We start from the raw sequence: 18,851 nt of genomic DNA, 5'->3' as shown, positions 1-18,851 counted from the left end.
ATGAGTGCTCTTTGGGCTTTTCTTTGTAAGAGCACTTATTCTGCTCATCTTTCCCCCCCACTGGAAATTTCAGTTTGTATAAAATATTTGTGTGAAATATACATTTCATATACATCTGAAGAAGTGAGCATCTCACACAAACATGAGCTGCAGACTGGCTTGGGTAACTTCACAGCTATAGCAGTTTCTGTGGAGTATCTAAAACCATCCAGCCTCTTGCAATATAGAACATTAGGCTAGATGCTTCATTAGAACTAATAAGGCTGTTCTCACCCCATCTCTTGATAGATAAAACAAAATGAAGGGTCAGACTGTACTTTGAGCCAAAATGTTTTACATGCATAATTTAAAAGAAACTGAGGAAAGGAAGATTGAAATAACACCATGTTTTCTCCAAAAATTAATGATGTAACTCTTGTTTTGCAAGGAGAAAAAAAATCTTTCAACTGTATTTGTGACATGACTTACAGAACAGCTCCCCTACCCCTTTCTTTCATTCCTTGGTTTCTGTCTTCTGTATAAAGTTTATATCTCACAGTTACACAACTGGAATTCTACCAGAAGAGTTTCTATCAGATACCACCAGCTGTTCCTTTTATAGATTGGCACAATATAGGCTATCATATATATGAACACATTTTTGAGTTTTCTAAGGTAGTATGAATTTCCCATGCATTGAATGATGTGCATAGTATCTCATTTTCCTTTTAAAAAAACAACCAGTGCTTCATTCTCATGACATTTTCTTACATGTTCAGAGAAATGCTGATTGCCATTTTGGCATCAGGAAGCAATTTTCTCCAGGCCAATTTGGTCAGGGATCCTAGAGGTTTTTTGCTATCTTCTGGACATGAAGTAGGGGTGACTGGGGATATGGGGAGGAGGTAGTTGTGAATCTCCTGCATTGTGCAGGGGATTGGACTAGATGACTACTCACAGAACAGCTCCCCCCACCCCAGTCTTCTTTCATTCCTTGGTTCTTGCCTCTATATAAAGTTTATATCTCACAGTTACACAACTGGAATTCTACCAGAAGAGTTTCTATCAGATACCACCAGCTGTTCCTTTTATAGATTGAAACAATATATGCTACCATATATGAGAACATTCTTGAGTTTTCGAAGGTAGCATAACTTTCCAACTCTATGATTCTATAGTTTTCAGAAATAAGAAAGTACTTGTGGAATAGTCCACTAACTAGATGTTTTTAGCCTGCCAGAATTTATGCACTCAAGGAATGTTCTGTGGATCTTTCTTCCCTGAAATAGGTGGCAGTTGTGAAATCCACATTATGAAGTACAGACTACATAACCTTGACTGCTCTCTTAGATATGCTCCTTTGAGCACAAAATCCCAACAGACACTATAGGAGCTTATAGTGCACAGCTGAAATTTTCAGCTTATTAGATTCTGATATTAAGGGATTCTCTATCCACTGTGCACAACATAGCGATTGGTATACTGCACACGATGGGCAGTCAATTCTGTACAATTTGCTACCACTTCTGTTTTACATTGCCATCTCTTCCAAAAAGCTAATGCTGTGCCTTTAAGAGCTGCATGACTCTACTTATATCAGCATGCAGTTTGTCCTAGTTCAGTGTTGTCAGGTGTCTCCTGTAGGTGTAGCTAGCCACACACACGAGTACACACGAATCCAGAAATTGGAAGTCTTGTTACAGGATGCAAATAGGGGAGTTATGATGCTTCCACAGAAAATAACATTTTTTAAATTAGGAAAAGTTATGCTTTACTTGGATTGACCATTTTTAGTCAGATCTTTCCCTTGGGAAGACAGAAATACATGCTGTGTTCTTCCCTCCCCCTTTGGCCAAATCTGAGATCACCAAGGTACACTACCACTACAGTGATATATAATCCAAGATAGCCAACTGGATTCTTGACATTTCTGGTATATATAAATTTTGTGTCTCAATGATCATTCACTGGTTGTATTGCAGAATTTACACTGACTTGCAGTGCAATTGCACTAAAGAATCTTGCCCCCTCAATGGTTTAGAGAAGCAAACAGAAAGAAGTAAAATGAGTAAAGAAGAAAATAATAGACCCTTACTATGCCTCTCTTTATTATAATTTCTGGTACCTGTTTTTAATTTTATTGCTCAAAACAAAGACCTTTTTGATCATGTGGAGAAACGCCATCTTAGTCAATGTTGGTGCTTCATTGGGAGGGATCATTAAACTATTAAAGTAGGCTTTGGCCTAGCCTTCTTCCAACCCCTCCTCCCTTCCAGAGTTAAACCAGCGCCTCTAGGGGGAGAGCCTCCTAGAGGGGCAGGAAGTTCTTTTGTTCTTTTTATTTGAGTTAGGCAGGAAAAGGCAGTCCACAGCTGGCACTGAAGGAGAAAGGTTGGTGGCCTGGGCTCCTGCCTGTGGGGGTGGCCCCAAGGCAGTCATTCACAAGGTAGGGCCAGTTTACACCAGGGATGAGCAGATGCGTTTAAATCCACCTTTATTTGTCCTCTGGTTGCTATTCAGGTGCTGTGCTAAACTTTTACATGTAACTGGTTTTGTTTTTGTTTTTTTAATTTTCTTTCTCTTCTTATTAAACATTTTTTTTTTAATGCTGGCAGTCAAACTCTGTACCACATAGATCCCGACCGCTTAGACCACGCTGCTTTATGAAGGGGGCCCCGGGGAAGGGAGAAGGCATGCAGTTGGATAAGGTGCCAATCCTCCAGGGGTTCCCCAAAGAAGTGCTGTGGTCTCTGTGATACCCAAGTACAGGGTGGCAGAGGACCTTGAGGCCTGGCCTCATAGCTGGAGAGGGGGATTGGGAGTCCTGTTCCTCTCAATCTGAACCCCTAGACTGAGCAGGTGGTGGCAGCGAGCCCAAGTGGCCAGAGGAGAAATAGCTCCCTCCAGGAGTTGGCGACTCAATAGGAAGTTGACGGGACCGGGTCTGAAGGCAGAATCGGGCTGGTTCCGTCACAGATCAGAATTGTGTTATAGATGTTTTGAACATATGAACATATGAAGCTGCTTTATACTGAATCAAACCCTTGGTCCATCAAAGTCAGTACTGTCTACTCAGACTGGCAGCAGCTCTCCAGGGTCTCAAGCTTAGGTTTTTCATGTCTTTTTGCCTGGACCCTTTTTAGTTGGAGATGCCGGGAATTGAACCTGGGACCTTCTGCTTACCAAGCAGATGCTCTATTATTGAGCCACTGTCCCTCCCCTATGTTTTACTGTTAATTAATTTATACTTGGTTATTTACTATGACCCTTGGACACCATTTTTCTCCTGATTGGCATAGTTATTTGTGGCTTAGTTTTTTGTGGCGTTGAGGCCTATTGTATTGTGAAGTACATACTTTTGTTGGAACTTTGTAATGTGACAATCTATATTTGGCATATGACAACTTATTGTCATTTGTTTGTCTTTGTATCTGATGTTGAATTTTCAATAAAACCTTTTTTAAAAAAAAAATAAGAAAATTAGACATGTAGTATTTGAGTTGGAATGAAGCCATTTGATTTTAATAACATCGTTTTAAGTGGACTTCGCAGAGAAAACTTGCTTTTACCATTCATAGTTACTCAAGATAGGCACTGGTATAATCACAAAAAACACTCTAAAACAGCACAGACAGATTCAGACTATGAAAAGATTGCTCACTGTAGTAATTATTCCCAAATCTAAGCTCTCTACATATTTCCTTAAAGTGTTATGCAAGGTTTTTTTAGTAGACAGGAAATAAATGGCAGAGATCATGAGGCTAAGCTACATTACAATCTATAGAAGTGGATCAGAAATTTGAGGTCAGATTGGCTAACAGTCCAAGGGGATTTTATGCTACTTGAATCATGTAGCATTGCTTGCTTTATTCAGTTATATGGGAGTGGTCTTTCCATCTTCCAGTCATTCTCATACAAAGCCCCTTACATGACAAGAAAGAAGTTTAAACCTTTTGCTATAAATACAGATTCCAAATATTGTTTGTGATTCAGAATAAACCTTATGGTTCTGTTATGGGACTGGAAAATCTTTGGAGATGCATCTTAACCCTGTATTACCAGGATTCATGAATTAGAACAGCACAATTACTTTAGTTGTGTTGTTAATATCAAAGTATACCGTAACTCAAAAACAGACTATTAATTAAACAGATTCTTCAATAATAGAAACAGTACTAGTTAGTTAGTTCACTTTAGATTTGCAATGTCATAAGTTCTTCAGACTCCCAAAATTTATTTATTTATTCAAAAGTTTCTCATGACTTACAAATTATAATTTAAAACAATACAGTTTAGAAACAATGCAATAAAGCCCCCAAATAACTTCCTCTACTCTCAAGAGATACCTGCAGTTTACATTAAAAGCCCTGGCAAATGAAATGGCCTCACAGCACCACAGGGAACCCATTCCACAGAGCGGGAGTGACAATGGAGAAAAAGACAATGGAAAGGGCCAACTCAATAGGTTAACCAAGTAAAAAGCTATGTATAAGAAGAGGTAAATTGATACTAGTTCTGCTGATTTATCATATTCAAGAGAAAAAGCAGATTTACAGAGAAAGAACATATAAAAGGAGATATCAGCTATTGAGCAGTTACATGCTCAAGTTAGGTGAGAGGAAAACACTGTCCATATGTTAAAAGTGATGGTCTTTTAATTATTCCAGACAGTACATGGAACAAAAAATCTGTGCTTCCCTGGAACAGATCCAGCTGACCTTACAGTATGATTATACATCCAGGACCCAAATCAGTTTCAGGACCAAGAACAGCGCAGGCCACAATTTAGGATATAGGAGCTGAAAACCAAAGCAGGAAATGTTTTTGGATCTTCTTTATTAAAGGTAGGAGGAAGAGTCATATCCAAACTCTAAGCAATTCCCACTTTTCTTTAAAGAATTCCAAAACTCCCTTGCTCCTGAAAATTGTGACCAAGCCATTCAATCTCAGAAGAAATAGCTGTAGTATACAAAAGAAATAGTTGACAGTTTTGGTCCATATTAAAATTCAAATACAAAGGACATGTAATACCATATTTTTCTTAAAAGAAGACTAGTTTATTCCCTCTTGTACCCTCTAAGAAAAAAAGGAGTTCTATCTTAAATCTGCATAAATGCCACTGTCATATGAACAACCTTTTTCTAGGGGGATTTTCCTCTATTTAATCATTTTCCTTTCAAGTAAATATTGCACCTTTTATTAAGACCAACTAAAACAGAACACTGTGCAGGTATGGAACAAGTTATACATAAAGGGGTCTTGTGGTTGCTTAAATGCTTGAAGGTGGCATCCCACATGGGTTTACAATTAATATGCATGTTTTCAGGAGGAAATGCTAAAATAATGTCTGTCTACATATTGTACAAGCTGCTGCCCAGGTATGCAGGAGCAAGAACAGTTCACTGTTTTTACCATTAAATCATATTTAGTCTGTTTGACCTTGCAAACTAGTCAGAAACTAAACAGCAAGTTGTTCACAAAAAGTTTGAGCAGGCCTTGGTGCATGAAGGTGAGGGTCCCTTTATGTAGAATAAAAGAGTTACATGAAATGTTTCAGCCATATCTGTAGGCTGGATCTAGACTAGAGCAGCCCACTTCCAGGTGGTATCTGGAAATCTCCTGGGATTACAACTAATCTCCAAGTAACAAAGATCACCTGATTTGGAGAAAATTACTGCTTTGAAAGGTGGGCTGTATGGCATTATACCCCACTGAAGTCCCTCTCCTGCCCAAATCCCACAGGCTCCACTCACAAAATCTCCAACTATTTTCCAACCTGGAGCTGGCAGCCCCAATCCAGACTAAATTTTCCTTCCACAAAATGGAAGTTCCCCGCCTCTCTCCTTCCACTGCAGCCCACTGATCTCATGAATACTGCTCAGGAGAATAGGGGGCCCTTTGGAATGACCTGAGGGGAATCAATGGACACTGCTGATTTAGTCTGGATCCAAGCCTTATTTAGATTTTATGGCGTTTCTAATGAATTTCTGGTATCTTGATTTCCCTAACAGCAATTATCTTAAATATTCTACATACGATATATTTTACTATGATTTTTGCTCTAGCATATTGTAGGACACCTTCAGTCTTAGTGAGGGAAAAGGTACGATATAGAGATATTTAATGAATGAATAAACAAATTTAATCAAACCTGATTTCAACACAGAAACAAGATCTATACTGCACTGATTTAAAAATGCAGCTGCACATTCAGCCAATTGTACAGAGAGCTACTGAAAAAGAAAATTCAGTGAATATCTAGATAACCTATTACAGTTAATCTTCACACTGCTGACTCAGGGATCCAGTGTTTGCTCAGTTAATATAAATCTGTGAAACAGAAATAAACACAGAATTTGCTAACAGCAGGTACAAATGAACTCAGATACAATGACGATCAATATATCTGATTCTCAAAATGGTTGCATCTGGAGTGATGAAGATATCTTTCTAAAAAACTGAAAAAGGCCCCAGGGTTTGAAGAAAAACATGAAATCTAAAAACAAAAAAACCCACTGGGGGATAAACCCCAAATAACGGAAGCAAAACCTGTAGCTTTAAGGAACACATGCCCTTTGTGGCTACGCTGTGCAACCACAACAGTATTGCCAGTTGCAATACTTGGTTTCTGTCCGTAAAGGGCAGGGGGAAGGCCCTTTCCAAGGTTGGTTTGGCCTTTGAGGGATGACTAATCAGTGTCAGGCGCAACAACAACCACAAGATGACTTGATACCACACAAGTTTCATAAGTCACCCTGATTTGTGAGTGATCTGGTGGTGGTGGTGGGGGGGGTAGTGGTAGAGGGGCAACAGGGTGAGGGCTTCTGGTGTCCTGGACCCACTGATAGACCTCCTGATGGCACCTGGGTTTTTTGATCACTGTGTGATACAGAGTGTTGGACTGGATGGGCCACTGGCCTGATCCAACATGGTTTCTCTTACGTTCTTATGCGGTGGTAATGGTGATGATTGTTTGATTTAATTTAATTTTTAGATTTATATCCCACCCTATCCTGCAAGTGGGCTCAGGGCAGTTTACAACAATAAAACAATAGTTAAAATGATATCATAAAAACAGATATTACAAAACAGGAGTAGTACAGTAGACCATCTTACAGACATAGGCAGTAAAATTCATGCAACTGATGGCTAACAGCATAACATAACACCATAATGGTGAAATGCTGGGGGAAGTGATGACTTTCAAGGATGCCCGCTGGATTAATTAAAAGTATGGTGGAAGAGCTCCGTCTTACATGCCCTGCAAAACCTTGATAAGTCCCACAGGGCCCAGATTCCAGCAAGAGTTCATTCCATCAGGCAGGGGCCCGGACTAAAAAGGCCCTAGCCCTCGTCGAAGCCAGCCAGGCGTCCTTAGGACCAGGGACTATGAGAAGATGTTGAGCAACAGACCGCAGAGCCCGGGGGGTTCATATGGGGAGAGGCGGTCCTGAAGATGATGATGATGATGGGAGGAGGAGACGACAACTGGGATTTATACCCTGCCCTTCACTCTGAGTGGCTTATAATCTCCTTCCCTTCTTCTCCCCACAACAGACACCCTGTGAGATAGGTGGGCCTGAGAGAGCTCTGAGAGAACTGCTCTTGATAGAACAGATCTGTGAGAACTGTGACTGATCCAAGGTCACCCAGCTGGCTGCATGTGGAATAAGGAATCAAACCCAGTTCTCCAGATTACAGTCCACCACTCTTAACCACTACACCAAACTGGCTCTCAACAGGTCTACCCAACCCTTTCCATTATATTGGTAGACCTGTCTCCAGAGAACATGTTTCCTCACCTCCTTCCACTGGCCTCCTGAGGACAAGTCTACCCACCCTGGTCCACTATACTGGTAGACCTGTCCTCCAAAGAACAGGTATACACACCCCAGTCCATTATACTGGTAGACCTGGCCTCCAGAGAACAGGTACCCACCCTAGTTCACTATATTGGTAGACTTGGCCTCAGATAGTCATCCTGGGCTGAGCCTCAGAAAACATACCAGCACTAGGGGGAGGGGGGACTCTTATAGTCTACTTTAAGGTTTTTTTAGTAAAATATGACAACCAGCATTTCAGGTCAAGTATAACAGACATGAAACAACCACTGTCAGAACCCTGCCTAACCTAACAAACAGGAAGTTGCTTAAATGTTATCATCCTGCCCAAACTACTTATTTATTCAAATATTTATATCCCACTTTTCCCTGTTACTCAAGACAGCTTACAAATCATACTGAAAAGCCTAACAGGGGTGTGCAAAAAAGGTTGATTTTCCTGGCTTCATTATAGCCTGTGCGGACCATTGTAGTCAAAGGGTCCCATAGGCTATAACAACTTCTCTTGTGGGCTGAGGCAAAAATCCCTGAACTGCCTGGTAAAAATTTGCACACCAGCACCCCTTAGCATAGATTAGAAGGGAACTTTGGTGGCTACATGGGTTAGTAGTCCTTGTGGGCTCCCCACCACACAACTGGGTCCAGTGTGACAGTGGATACTGTGCAACTTTGTTTTTCCAGGTAGTCAATGCAAGAGGAGAGACAGAAGAAAAGTTGAATACAGAGGGACAGATAAGGGTAGTTTAGCTGGTGGGCTGGAAAGAGAGAAAGAAGTTAGGAAAAGGGGGGAAGCTATGGGGGTTTTCACAGAAGGGAAATAGAGGGGTAAGGGAAATAGGAAATAGAGGGGGAAAGGACATTAGATGCTCCCTGCAAGTCCTTGTCCCCCCCCCCCCCCCTTGTGATACAGCTGGAAACTGAATTAATGTAAATCAATCTTGTCTCTTGCTCTGCAACAGGGTGGTTTTAGCTGTTTAATTTTGTTTTATTGATTTTAACTGTTTGATTTTGTTCTAATCCACCCAGAGGCTGTTAATGGGGTAAGGCAGAATATAAATCCACTAAACAAAAATAAAAAATATTAATCATCATATTATCACCTGTAATAGGTAAATCATGAGATGTAAGCCACCATTGGGCACAATCACTGTTAGACAGGGCACTGGGTTAGGACACATGGAATGGAAGAATATCACTAGTTTTGTTTGCTTCAGCTATTACTTTAGTCTTTGCTTGCACACTCATAGAGGCAAGGATTCTCCTCACCCCTGTGCCATATAGGCCACTGGCAAAGCATGTAATAACCACAGTGGAAAGCTAGCTGCGGATCTGAAGGCTTGCCACTTTCATCCTGCCTGATCTCCCATGCCTTTCTCGGGTGTTTGCAACTAGGGTTGCCAAGTCCCCAGCTTGCCACAGTGTGGGACTCTCATGCGCAGAGCGTGTGCACGACACGATGATGTCACCCGGAAGTGATGTCATCAAAATGGCAGTGCCCATGCAGGGCCACTCTAGGCGTTTCCAGGAAAACCCTATGGTTTCCCCAGATGATCTAGCCATTTGGGAGGTAAAAACTCTATGGTACCTACGCACCATAGAGTTTTTGCCTCCCAAATAGCTAGAGCGTCCAGGAAAACCATAGAATTTTCCTGGACACATCTACAGAGGCCCCGCATGGGCGCTGCCATTTTTATGACATCACTTCCGGGTGACGTCATTGCGCCAGCGATGTTGGGGGAGGTTCTCCCCACTGGCCCAATGTGGGCCTGCGGGTTGAGAACCTCCCATGCGGGAGAACCCTCGCCCGGACCTGGGGTTTGGCAGCCCTATTTGCAATATAGTTATATAACAGATGCAGCAATAACTAGCATGGTGTGCACTGGTGGGGAAAGCTGTACAGGTTTCCTGGTTTTTGTCATGTAACCGAAATAAATGATAGCCCTGTTTCTATGTGTTATTAGCAGGAATCTCTGCACAACTTACCTGGTTCGATAAAAGCTGTTCTTCTTTCAATTCATTTATATTTTGGTTAGAAGTAGAGAAACATGGCTGCTCAACTCAACAGTCTTCCTGATGGAGAATACACACCAGGTCAGAAACACTGGGTGCCCCCATGATAATATCCCATCAGGGCTAGATATCTTGGACAGGATCTTGAATGAGTAAGGGGAGGAAGTCTCCACAACTCAGGACCTGCCTGAACCTCTTCCCCACCCGCAGGCTATTCCTGATGTGATAGGAAATCAAGAATTGATGTAATTTGATGTAATGAAGTGAGAAGAAAATGACAAATGTTAAACTCTGCTAGTAGGAACTGATCAAAACTACATGAAGAAGGTGTGGTTGTGTGAGATGAAAGGGAATAGGCAAAATGAAAGATCTTCTGGGGAGTGATATGTCAGAGAGCTTCCTACATGAAGCCTTCAGTCTTGGCAGTAGTATATGCAAAAAAGATATAGGGGTCTTAGTGGAACATACACTGAACATAAGTCAGCAGTGTGAGGTAGTAGCTAAAAAGACAAAATCAATTTTGGGCTGTATCAACAGAAGTATAATAATAATTTTTTAATTTTTCTGCATCAACAGAAGTATAGTGTCCAGATCACATGGAAGGATGGTATCGCTTTGCTCTGCTCTGGTTAGACCTCACCTAGAATATTGTGTTCAGTTTTGGGCCCTACCAGGGCTTTTTTTGTAGCAGGAACTCCTTTGTATATTAGGCCACTCACCCCTGATGTAGCCAATCCCCCAAGAGCTTACAGGGCTCTTAGTACAGGGTACTGTAAGCTCCAGGAGGACTGACTACATCAGGGGTGTGTGGTCTAATATGCAAAGGAGTTCCCGCTACAAAAAAAGCCCTGGGCACCACAATTTAAGAAAGATATAGACAAGCTGGAACATGTCTAGAGGAGGGCAATGAAAATGGTGGTCTGGAGACCAAGTCCTATGAGGAAAGGTTGAAGGAGCTGGGTATGTTTAGCCTGGAGAGGAGATGATTGAGAGGCATATGATCACCATCTTCATGTACTTGAAGGGCTGTCATATAGAGGATGGCACAGAATTCAACCCAATGGGTTGAAATTAAATCAAAAGAGTTTTCGAATAAACATTAGGAAGAACTTCCTGCCAGTTAGAGCAGTTCCTCAGTGGAACAGGCTTCCTTGGGAGGTAGTGGGCTCTCCTTCTTTGGCGGTTTCTAAACAGAGGCTAGATGGCCATCTGACAGCAATGCTGATTCTGTGAATTAGGCAGATCATGAGGAGGAGGGCAGGAAGAGTTACATCAGAGTTTAGTTCTTGTGGCCCCTTCTTACACACCCATGCTGATTGACACTTCAGAGTCAGAATTTTTTCTCTAGGTCAGATTAACAAGGGATCCTGGAGATTTTTGCCATCTTCTGGGCTTAGAGCAGGGGTTACTGGGGATGTATATGCATGGGAAGGGAAGTATTTGTGGATTTCCTGCATTGTGTTGGGGTTGGATGAGATGACTGTGGAGGCCCCTCCAACTTTGTGATTCTATGAACACTGCCTTTCCGCTGTAAGGGCCTGGTCAGGGAGTAAATCTGGGACAGCTTGTAAATTAAGCCTGTACTTTTCCACTGGTCTACAACCCCACGTGTCCTGGTTTATATGTGAGCTGTGCTGTACTACGCATATGTTTGGGCGGACAAAGGAAGAGAAAAAAAGTATGACTTGGAGTCTTGGGATACTACAAAAGCCTCACCATGATTCTGTTCTTTGTGCTCTCCTATGTATGTCTGATTAGTTAGGGAGTTACTCTGTAGAATCACTGTAGCTGTCAGGATTTTGAAAGATAAGCCTCAACATCGTCCCAGGGTGGGATTCAAACCAGCTATTTATTTTCTATGATCCCTGCCTTACCTCTGTTCTTTCACCCTAAACTACTGGGCATTTTCTGATGTAGATTCTTCTATCCCTCCTAGAACAGGAGGCTCTCCCCCCTGCAAAGCATTTGTTTCTCTTTTGCTTAGAGTATGCTAATGAATGTTTACTTTTTGGAGAAGTATTATTTCTAGCAATGGTCTCGAACTTTCCATCTGGGAAGTCAGTGCCATTTTTCCTTTCTATTGAATAGGTGGATGAATTGATTAAAACGGTACTCCTCCATTCTCTGTTTGGCTGTGACTGTTTTTCTGGCAAGATAGCATGTATTTGCGCTTTTTGGAGATTCAAATCCCTGTCTGCATGAAGCACTGAAATGGATGGCTGCACTTATGCCTGCCTGCTCATTCATTGTGTGTGGAAGATATACATGTGCCAGGTTAGATTATATCATGGAGACAATTTGATCTTCACTGTGCACTGAGGTGTGTGGCTGTCATTTCTGGACACTATCATGATCAGTGGGTGGTGGCGTATTTGCAAAGGATGGTATGAAAAATGTCATTGTGAATACATTCATTTTTGTTTCTACAACTGTTGATTGTTAGTGAACATGCCCAGGTTTTAAACAACGTTACATCAGTTTTACTCCCCGTGAAGTATCTATCGAGTAGATACTTCATGAACATCTTGCTTTAGGCAATTTTGTATTGTTTATGATGTTCATCTTTGCCCCCATTTTCACAATGGCTTCTGATATCTTCATAGAAATGCAAGCATATCTGCTGTAAGCTTGAAAAGGATTCCATCAGCACATCTAGCACTAATATAAGAAATATATTCATACCCTGTATAGACAGTTACTGGATAGTACTCATCACCACTGATGTGGGAATGTGTAATACACTTTCTATGTCTATTCCAGTCAGTCCCTTCATTCTGTTCCTTTCTCAGATGACACAATAATTCTCCCAAACATTGATCTCATTCACTGTCAATGTCTCCCATGAGATCATGCCCTTGGATTAGAAGACTGAGGCAATAACAACAATAAAATATAACTCTAATGAACACTACAGCAAAAGTGAAGGCTGACCTGCATTTACTGTTTTCAGGAGCAATAGCCAAGTATGCCTCGGAAATTAGCCAACCAGTGATACTGACTGGTAGCCAACTGTATTTATTTATTTTCTGGCAGCCTTCCATCATCCATTCCTGAGCCAGCCTTTGCTCATCAAAATGATAGCCATCATTTTAAAGTAAGATTTAAACCTTTTCATGAAGTTAAGGGAAATTCCCAGGAAAGCTCAATTCTACCATCCGGTATCTTTCCTGAGAAGGGTACTTTCTCTCCCTTTATGCAGTAGGGAGAGCTGAACATTTATGGAGAACATTTGCAGTTGGGATAGCTGAACATATAAGAAGGTATCATCTTCACTCAATATAAGTCACTTAGGTCCATCTATTACTCCATATTGTCTACAGTGAATGGTGGTGGCCCAGGCAGAGAAAGATCTTTCCCAACACCCGCTATATGAAATGATTTAGCTATAAATGAAAGAGCTTGATCTTTGGACTTTCTGCATGCAAAGAAAATGCTGTACCACTTAGCACACATTCACCTGTTCAGTAGCCTCTTCTCCTCACAAACTTTTTGTGTCCTCCTCATGATTGTCATTCTCATGGTCACAGGGAACTAATGCTATTTAAATATTAACTCCTTGTTTATTAAGGATGGGAGTTTTGGATGGTGAGGGTGGTTTTGTTTGTTGTAATGATTATAACAGTTCTACCAATTTAATTATTGCTATGGACTCCTGTTGTAAGAAAGAGTCATCCCCCTGTGGACACAGAAAAGAACTAGGACCATCCATCCTTAAAACAAATCCACCTTTCACCACCCATTGTCTCATCTCTCGGCTTGGCTTCGCGAACGAAGATTTAAGAAGGGTGCAATAGTCCACGTTTGCTGCAGGCTCGCTGGTGGCTGACAAGACCAATGTGGGACAGGCAGGTCCGGCCACAGCGGCTGCAGGGAAAAGTCTGATTTAGGGTTGGTCCTGTCTGATTTAGGGTTGGGGGATGGGGGGGGGTGGGCTCCCTCTGGGAATCCTACCCCCCCAGGGGAAGTGCATGCGCAATACATAGCCTCTCCTCTCCCGGTGTAGTGAACGCCGCGTGGTCACTGTCTGGCTATGCCTGGCAGATGGTCACTGCAATGGCCTCTCCTGCATTACTGCATCCGTAGCAACACCTTCTCGCTGGTCCCCCCCGTTTTCACAGAGTTTGCTACGTCATGGTGTGACTGAATTGTCCGGCGGTATAACCGGATGGGCAGGCTGGGCCCACCAACTTCGTCAGCCTAAGAGAAGGAAAACTCTAACATCAAACCTGGGCGGATAGAGCTCGTTAATGTAACACCTACCACCTGGAGGACTCACTGCCGGCGTCCCGGCTTACTGGGCCATGGCAGATGACCCCCAGGTGAAAGGGTGGAGCCAGTACCGCGCACACTGCGCTTCACCTAAAAAATTCCTCTGCGCAGGCCTGAAGGGCATATCCACCCATTGTAACTAACAAGGGAAATGTCAACCAATTGCAAAGCAGTTTTGTGCTTCCACCTACAATGAAGAACACTCTCAGTTATGGAAAGGGAAAGAGAGAAACATTACACAGAGACAAGCACAGGAAACACTAGCAGCTGCCACCAACTGAAAAACAAAGATAGCTATTCTTCTCAAAGAATGTGATGGAAACAAGGTTTATGGAATGGTGTGGAAGAGAGCTCCAATGAGTGAATCCATTCTTCACTAGCGAGATGTAGATAACTGAGGATAAAGATCTAGATTTCTAGTTATGAGACCATGGCAGGTTTCTGCGCCACCTCTTATTCTGGTACATTAAGCAAAGCTGTTGAGGGCTAGGAAAATTGTGAAGAGTGAGTAGCTTTTACAAAAGAACTGGGAGATCATAATTGTGTTATAGAAGTGAAATTTGTATTCAATCAGTCTATTTACTCTACTTTTTATTCAGGAGCTCCTAGAAAACCACATTATCCATAGAAGCAGATTTTGTGTGTGTGTGTGTTGATTTTTTTTCGTGATTCTATGATGTGTACAGTCCATGTGAATTTAGAGCCAATTAAGGTGAGCAAATACTGGAATCAATTTTTATTCAGATTAATTCTGAACAAAAGTCAATTTTCTGCTAACAGGGCAATCTACTTAATCAATACCCCACTATTATTCTTAAAAAATAAATTTAATCAGTCCTACCACTTTTTGTGCTATTCTTTCCCCTGGCCTTATTGTGGGGGGGGGGGGGGTGAGGGCAGCTCATTTCAGTCTGAATGTTCAGTGGAAAAAATTAAACTATATATGAAATGCAAAATGCATAATCAGCTGAGTCAGCTATGGGAATGGGAGCCTGATGTTCTCAGGTTGACATGTACAATGTTCAAAGCATTTGCAGTGCAAGAGATTGTTGAATAATACAGAGAGCTCAGTGGAGCTATGCAAAGCCTTCCTGAGACATTTTAGTAACAGAAATGCCTCTTAGAACAGATATTTCGCCTAAGACAGACTCTCCAAGTTTGATTTACATTTCACTTAAGGTGAAATTAACCATTCTCAGGCCTTTTGGTCACCATGCAGTGAATGACCTTTACTTACCATGATATGGTTCATTCTAGTGAGCTTTTATATAAAGTCTTATACGGGTAGGCGCATATCAGTGTAGCCTTCCACAGGATTTTACTGTAATTACTGCAGAATATGCCTGCTTTTGCTACATGCCACTTGCTACAATGAGAAATCAGCAGATGGTCATGCAAGATTTGCCACAGTTGGGATAGACCACCAGCACCCAGTGCCTCTTCATGGGCCACATTCTACCATCCATATGTGCTGGCATACTTGCACTGAGCTAGACAGGACTTTGTGGAAATGAATAGGTTTCGTAGCCAGTTTTGACATGTCTCTATTGCAAATGCCTTAAGCATCTTTTCTCCCTTGCCTTTTCTTGCACACACCATGGAAAGTCTGTTTAAAATAAATAACTTTTGACAACTAGAATAATGGAACTTATGTATTTATACATGATATATCATACAACCTATATGCCCTTGCTTATTTAGTTCACCCCACTATAAGTTCTTGATTACTAGCTTTAGGGTAAAGGAGACACTGCTTTCTCATGAGATTTACAGATCCATTTGGCAAAGACTGTGACTTGAAATCATTTCTGGCTGGTCTCCATTCAAGTCATTTGGAGTTAAGCCAAGAAAAAGCATGACCCAAGGAGAATAGATAGATTTTTAGTTTGGCTGATCTTCCTACCTGATCTTTTAGAGTTGGATTGTTGCTTTCTGACACAAGTGATTCTTTCCCCTGACCCAAATAAGTCACATAGATATTTATAAAAGAAAAGCCTACTAGCATATGCAAAACAGTCTTAGTGCCATCTATACTATAACTCTGTAATGATTTTATACTAATTTGCCATAGCTCTCCCCTTTCCACACTATAAAAAATTTGTTTTGAAGAATTTTGTTCTAAAGATTCCTGCAGCATCACAATTGCACACAGGCAGCAGTTCTCGGGGCTCCCTGGGGAAAGGGAATCACTACTACCAGATTTAGTGTTTGCTGCAGATTCTTCCTACAACTTCCCATGGTGGTTTCAGGCTATTCATAATTATCTATTTCCTTTTTCATGTTGCCACATACTAAACCCTCCTGACCAAACCTTATGGTAAACCTCCCATTGAACTCCATACGACCATTATGTCACTATATACAGCAGAATACGCTGTTTCAACAGTGGCATTTTCCCTCTCTGTATTCTCATGGGCTAATCTATTCTCCAGCCAATAGTCTGCTGGCCAAAGTTGTATTTTGGCACACAGCAGGTAGACAGGCTTTTAAATAAATTATCTGAATAGCTATCAACTATTAAGTTTTGAATCTGTTTGTTTCAAAACAAACTTTGCCTTTTGAGTGAAACAGAGCATAATATTTTCCCCACAATCTTGATAAAAATTTGGTAGGGTTGAGTGGGGGAAGTAGAAAAAAGTATTGTGGTATGGGAAGCATCTCTCCCCACTGCAATCCTACCAAAGTTTGTATCCAGATATTGTCCCAAATGTCCCTCTGAGGACAGATGGCTGCTTTCTGGGGCAGTCCTTAAAACTATTACTGCCTTACTGCCATAAACAGTCCCATGTGGAATAATCATGACCATTCTCTCCATTTCCCAGAATCCTCCTCAGCACTCTAGTTCTAGTACAAGGTCAGCTTTCCTCCCTGTGGCAGCATACCTGTCTTCTCTTCGGTTTGGCTACTCTCTGCCGTGTCTGTTTGGAGTTGCGCTGTTGCCTTAGCAGTAGCATCCTCTGCAGCAGTGGGGCTAACGGCAATAGTGACAGTGGCAGGCACATCGGCTTGTTTAGGTTCCTCCTTGACTGGGGTTTCATCAGCCTTCAAGGATGGTGAGTTATCAGTGGAAGCTTTAGTGGCACTTTCCGTTTCAGCGGCAGCAGGAGAGCGTTTTTCCTCTGATGGGGCAGCGGGAGTTGTAGCCTTTGGGGCAGGTTGTTCTGAACCAGTGTCAGCTGTGGTCTCCCCCTTTTTCTCCTCTGCTGGGGTGCTTCCCTCTTTGTTGCCCTCTGCAGGCTGGGCATTCTCAGATGGAGCCACGTCTGTAATAGTAGCTTTGCCATCAGCCACACCATTAGCAAGGACTTCCTCCTTCTTCTCACCAACTTCAGCATCATTGGTTTGGGCATCTCCCTTCTTCTCCCCCTTAAGCTTTTTCCTTGTTATGTGTCCACGGAAACTAGCCTGAATTTTGGTGGCTGCCTTGTGAGCTTTATCTTCTGGTTTGATGCCATCTTGTTCGATCTTTTGGTCAATGTCATCATTTTTTTCAACCTGTTAAGAAAAATAAGTGGGGGGAAAATCAGAACAGTTTCAGTCTCTCCTAGGAGCTTCAGGCTTGCATTGCCTCTTTCCATATATGATCAGCAAAGGCTAACAGCAGCCATTGCAGAGGCACCTATCCAGTGCTGTGGGGTTCAAACAGGGGAACCAATATCCATGAGCAAGGTGTGCATGGGAGGCATCACATGCTTGAAGATCATATCTTTAGCAAGCATAAATCATGGGCATGTAGCTGCTACACACGTGAGCAGCCCTGAGTTAGTCCCATTAGATTTAGATCACAAAGAATTGTTTTTGTATCTTGCTCCCTCATCAGAAATCCATAAAAATATAATGTGGGAAGCATTACAACACATTTACATCTAGAGAAAATACAAATGCCTTGGGAAGCTGGTAACAGTTCGGCAGCGTCTGAGTCGTCCACAAAGATATACAGATACTGACATTTCATCAGAGTTGTGATCAGACAAGTTAGATAAGAGAACTTCTGAGTCTCTCAAAGAGAAGATGGAGAGTAGTACAATGTAAATTTACACTGAATAAAGTGAGACTAGTAGGCCTAGATCCTCTCACATCACAAAATCTACAACAATATAATGCACAACCTGTCATTTTAAAGTTGAATGAGGTCCATTTAAAAATCATTTCATCACTTTCCTTGTTCTATATTTTACAGTTCTCTTTGTCATACAGGTACTTTGAGGGGAACTTTGACTCTCAAAACATTTAAACCCTGAAACTCTTGTTGATCTCTAAGGCACTACTGGACTTGAGTTTAACTGTTCTACCTTCTGTTCTGCCTTCTGAAACTGTAAAAAACAAAAACAAAAAAGCCTAGGCTTTGCAATACATTTTCTAAGTACATGGATTGTGCAAACAGAAGTAAATGTCATTGAGGAGCACAGGGATGGCATTCACATGTCCTGTCCCCATGCCAATCACTGCTGGCACCACTCACCCCCACTCCCTTTTTACTCATCACATTGACACAGAAGCACTAACCAGATAAATAATCTTGCCAGCCCACCCACTCCCAACTAGGGTTGCCAATCCCCAAGTGGGGGCAGGGGATCCCCAGGTTTGGAGGCCCTCCCCCCGCTTCAGGGTCGTCAGAAAGCGGGGGGAGGGGAGGGAAATGTCTGCTGGGAACTCTATTATTCCCTAGGGAGATTTATTCCCATAGAAAATAATGGAGAATTGATCCACGGGTATCTGGGGCTCTGGAGGGGCTGTTTTTTGAGGCAGAGG

The 18,851-nt window shown here is 42.0% G+C and overlaps 1 protein-coding gene across 1 annotated transcript in view; it reads right to left on the bottom strand.

Moving 5' to 3' along the window:
* GAP43 (growth associated protein 43) overlaps positions 1–18,851 on the bottom strand; it is a 95,768-nt gene that overhangs the window by 35,244 nt on the left and 41,673 nt on the right. The window contains exon 2 of the mRNA XM_060234653.1: positions 16,982–17,594. Within this exon, the coding sequence (XP_060090636.1) occupies positions 16,982–17,594 (613 nt within the window). The remainder of the gene's footprint in view (positions 1–16,981; positions 17,595–18,851) is intronic.

The sequence above is a fragment of the Heteronotia binoei genome, chromosome 3 (genome assembly GCF_032191835.1).
Source record: "Heteronotia binoei isolate CCM8104 ecotype False Entrance Well chromosome 3, APGP_CSIRO_Hbin_v1, whole genome shotgun sequence".
NCBI lineage: Eukaryota > Metazoa > Chordata > Lepidosauria > Squamata > Gekkonidae > Heteronotia > Heteronotia binoei.
The sequence above is the reverse complement of the archived record's forward strand: the minus strand, read 5'-3'. Positions and strand labels throughout refer to the sequence as shown.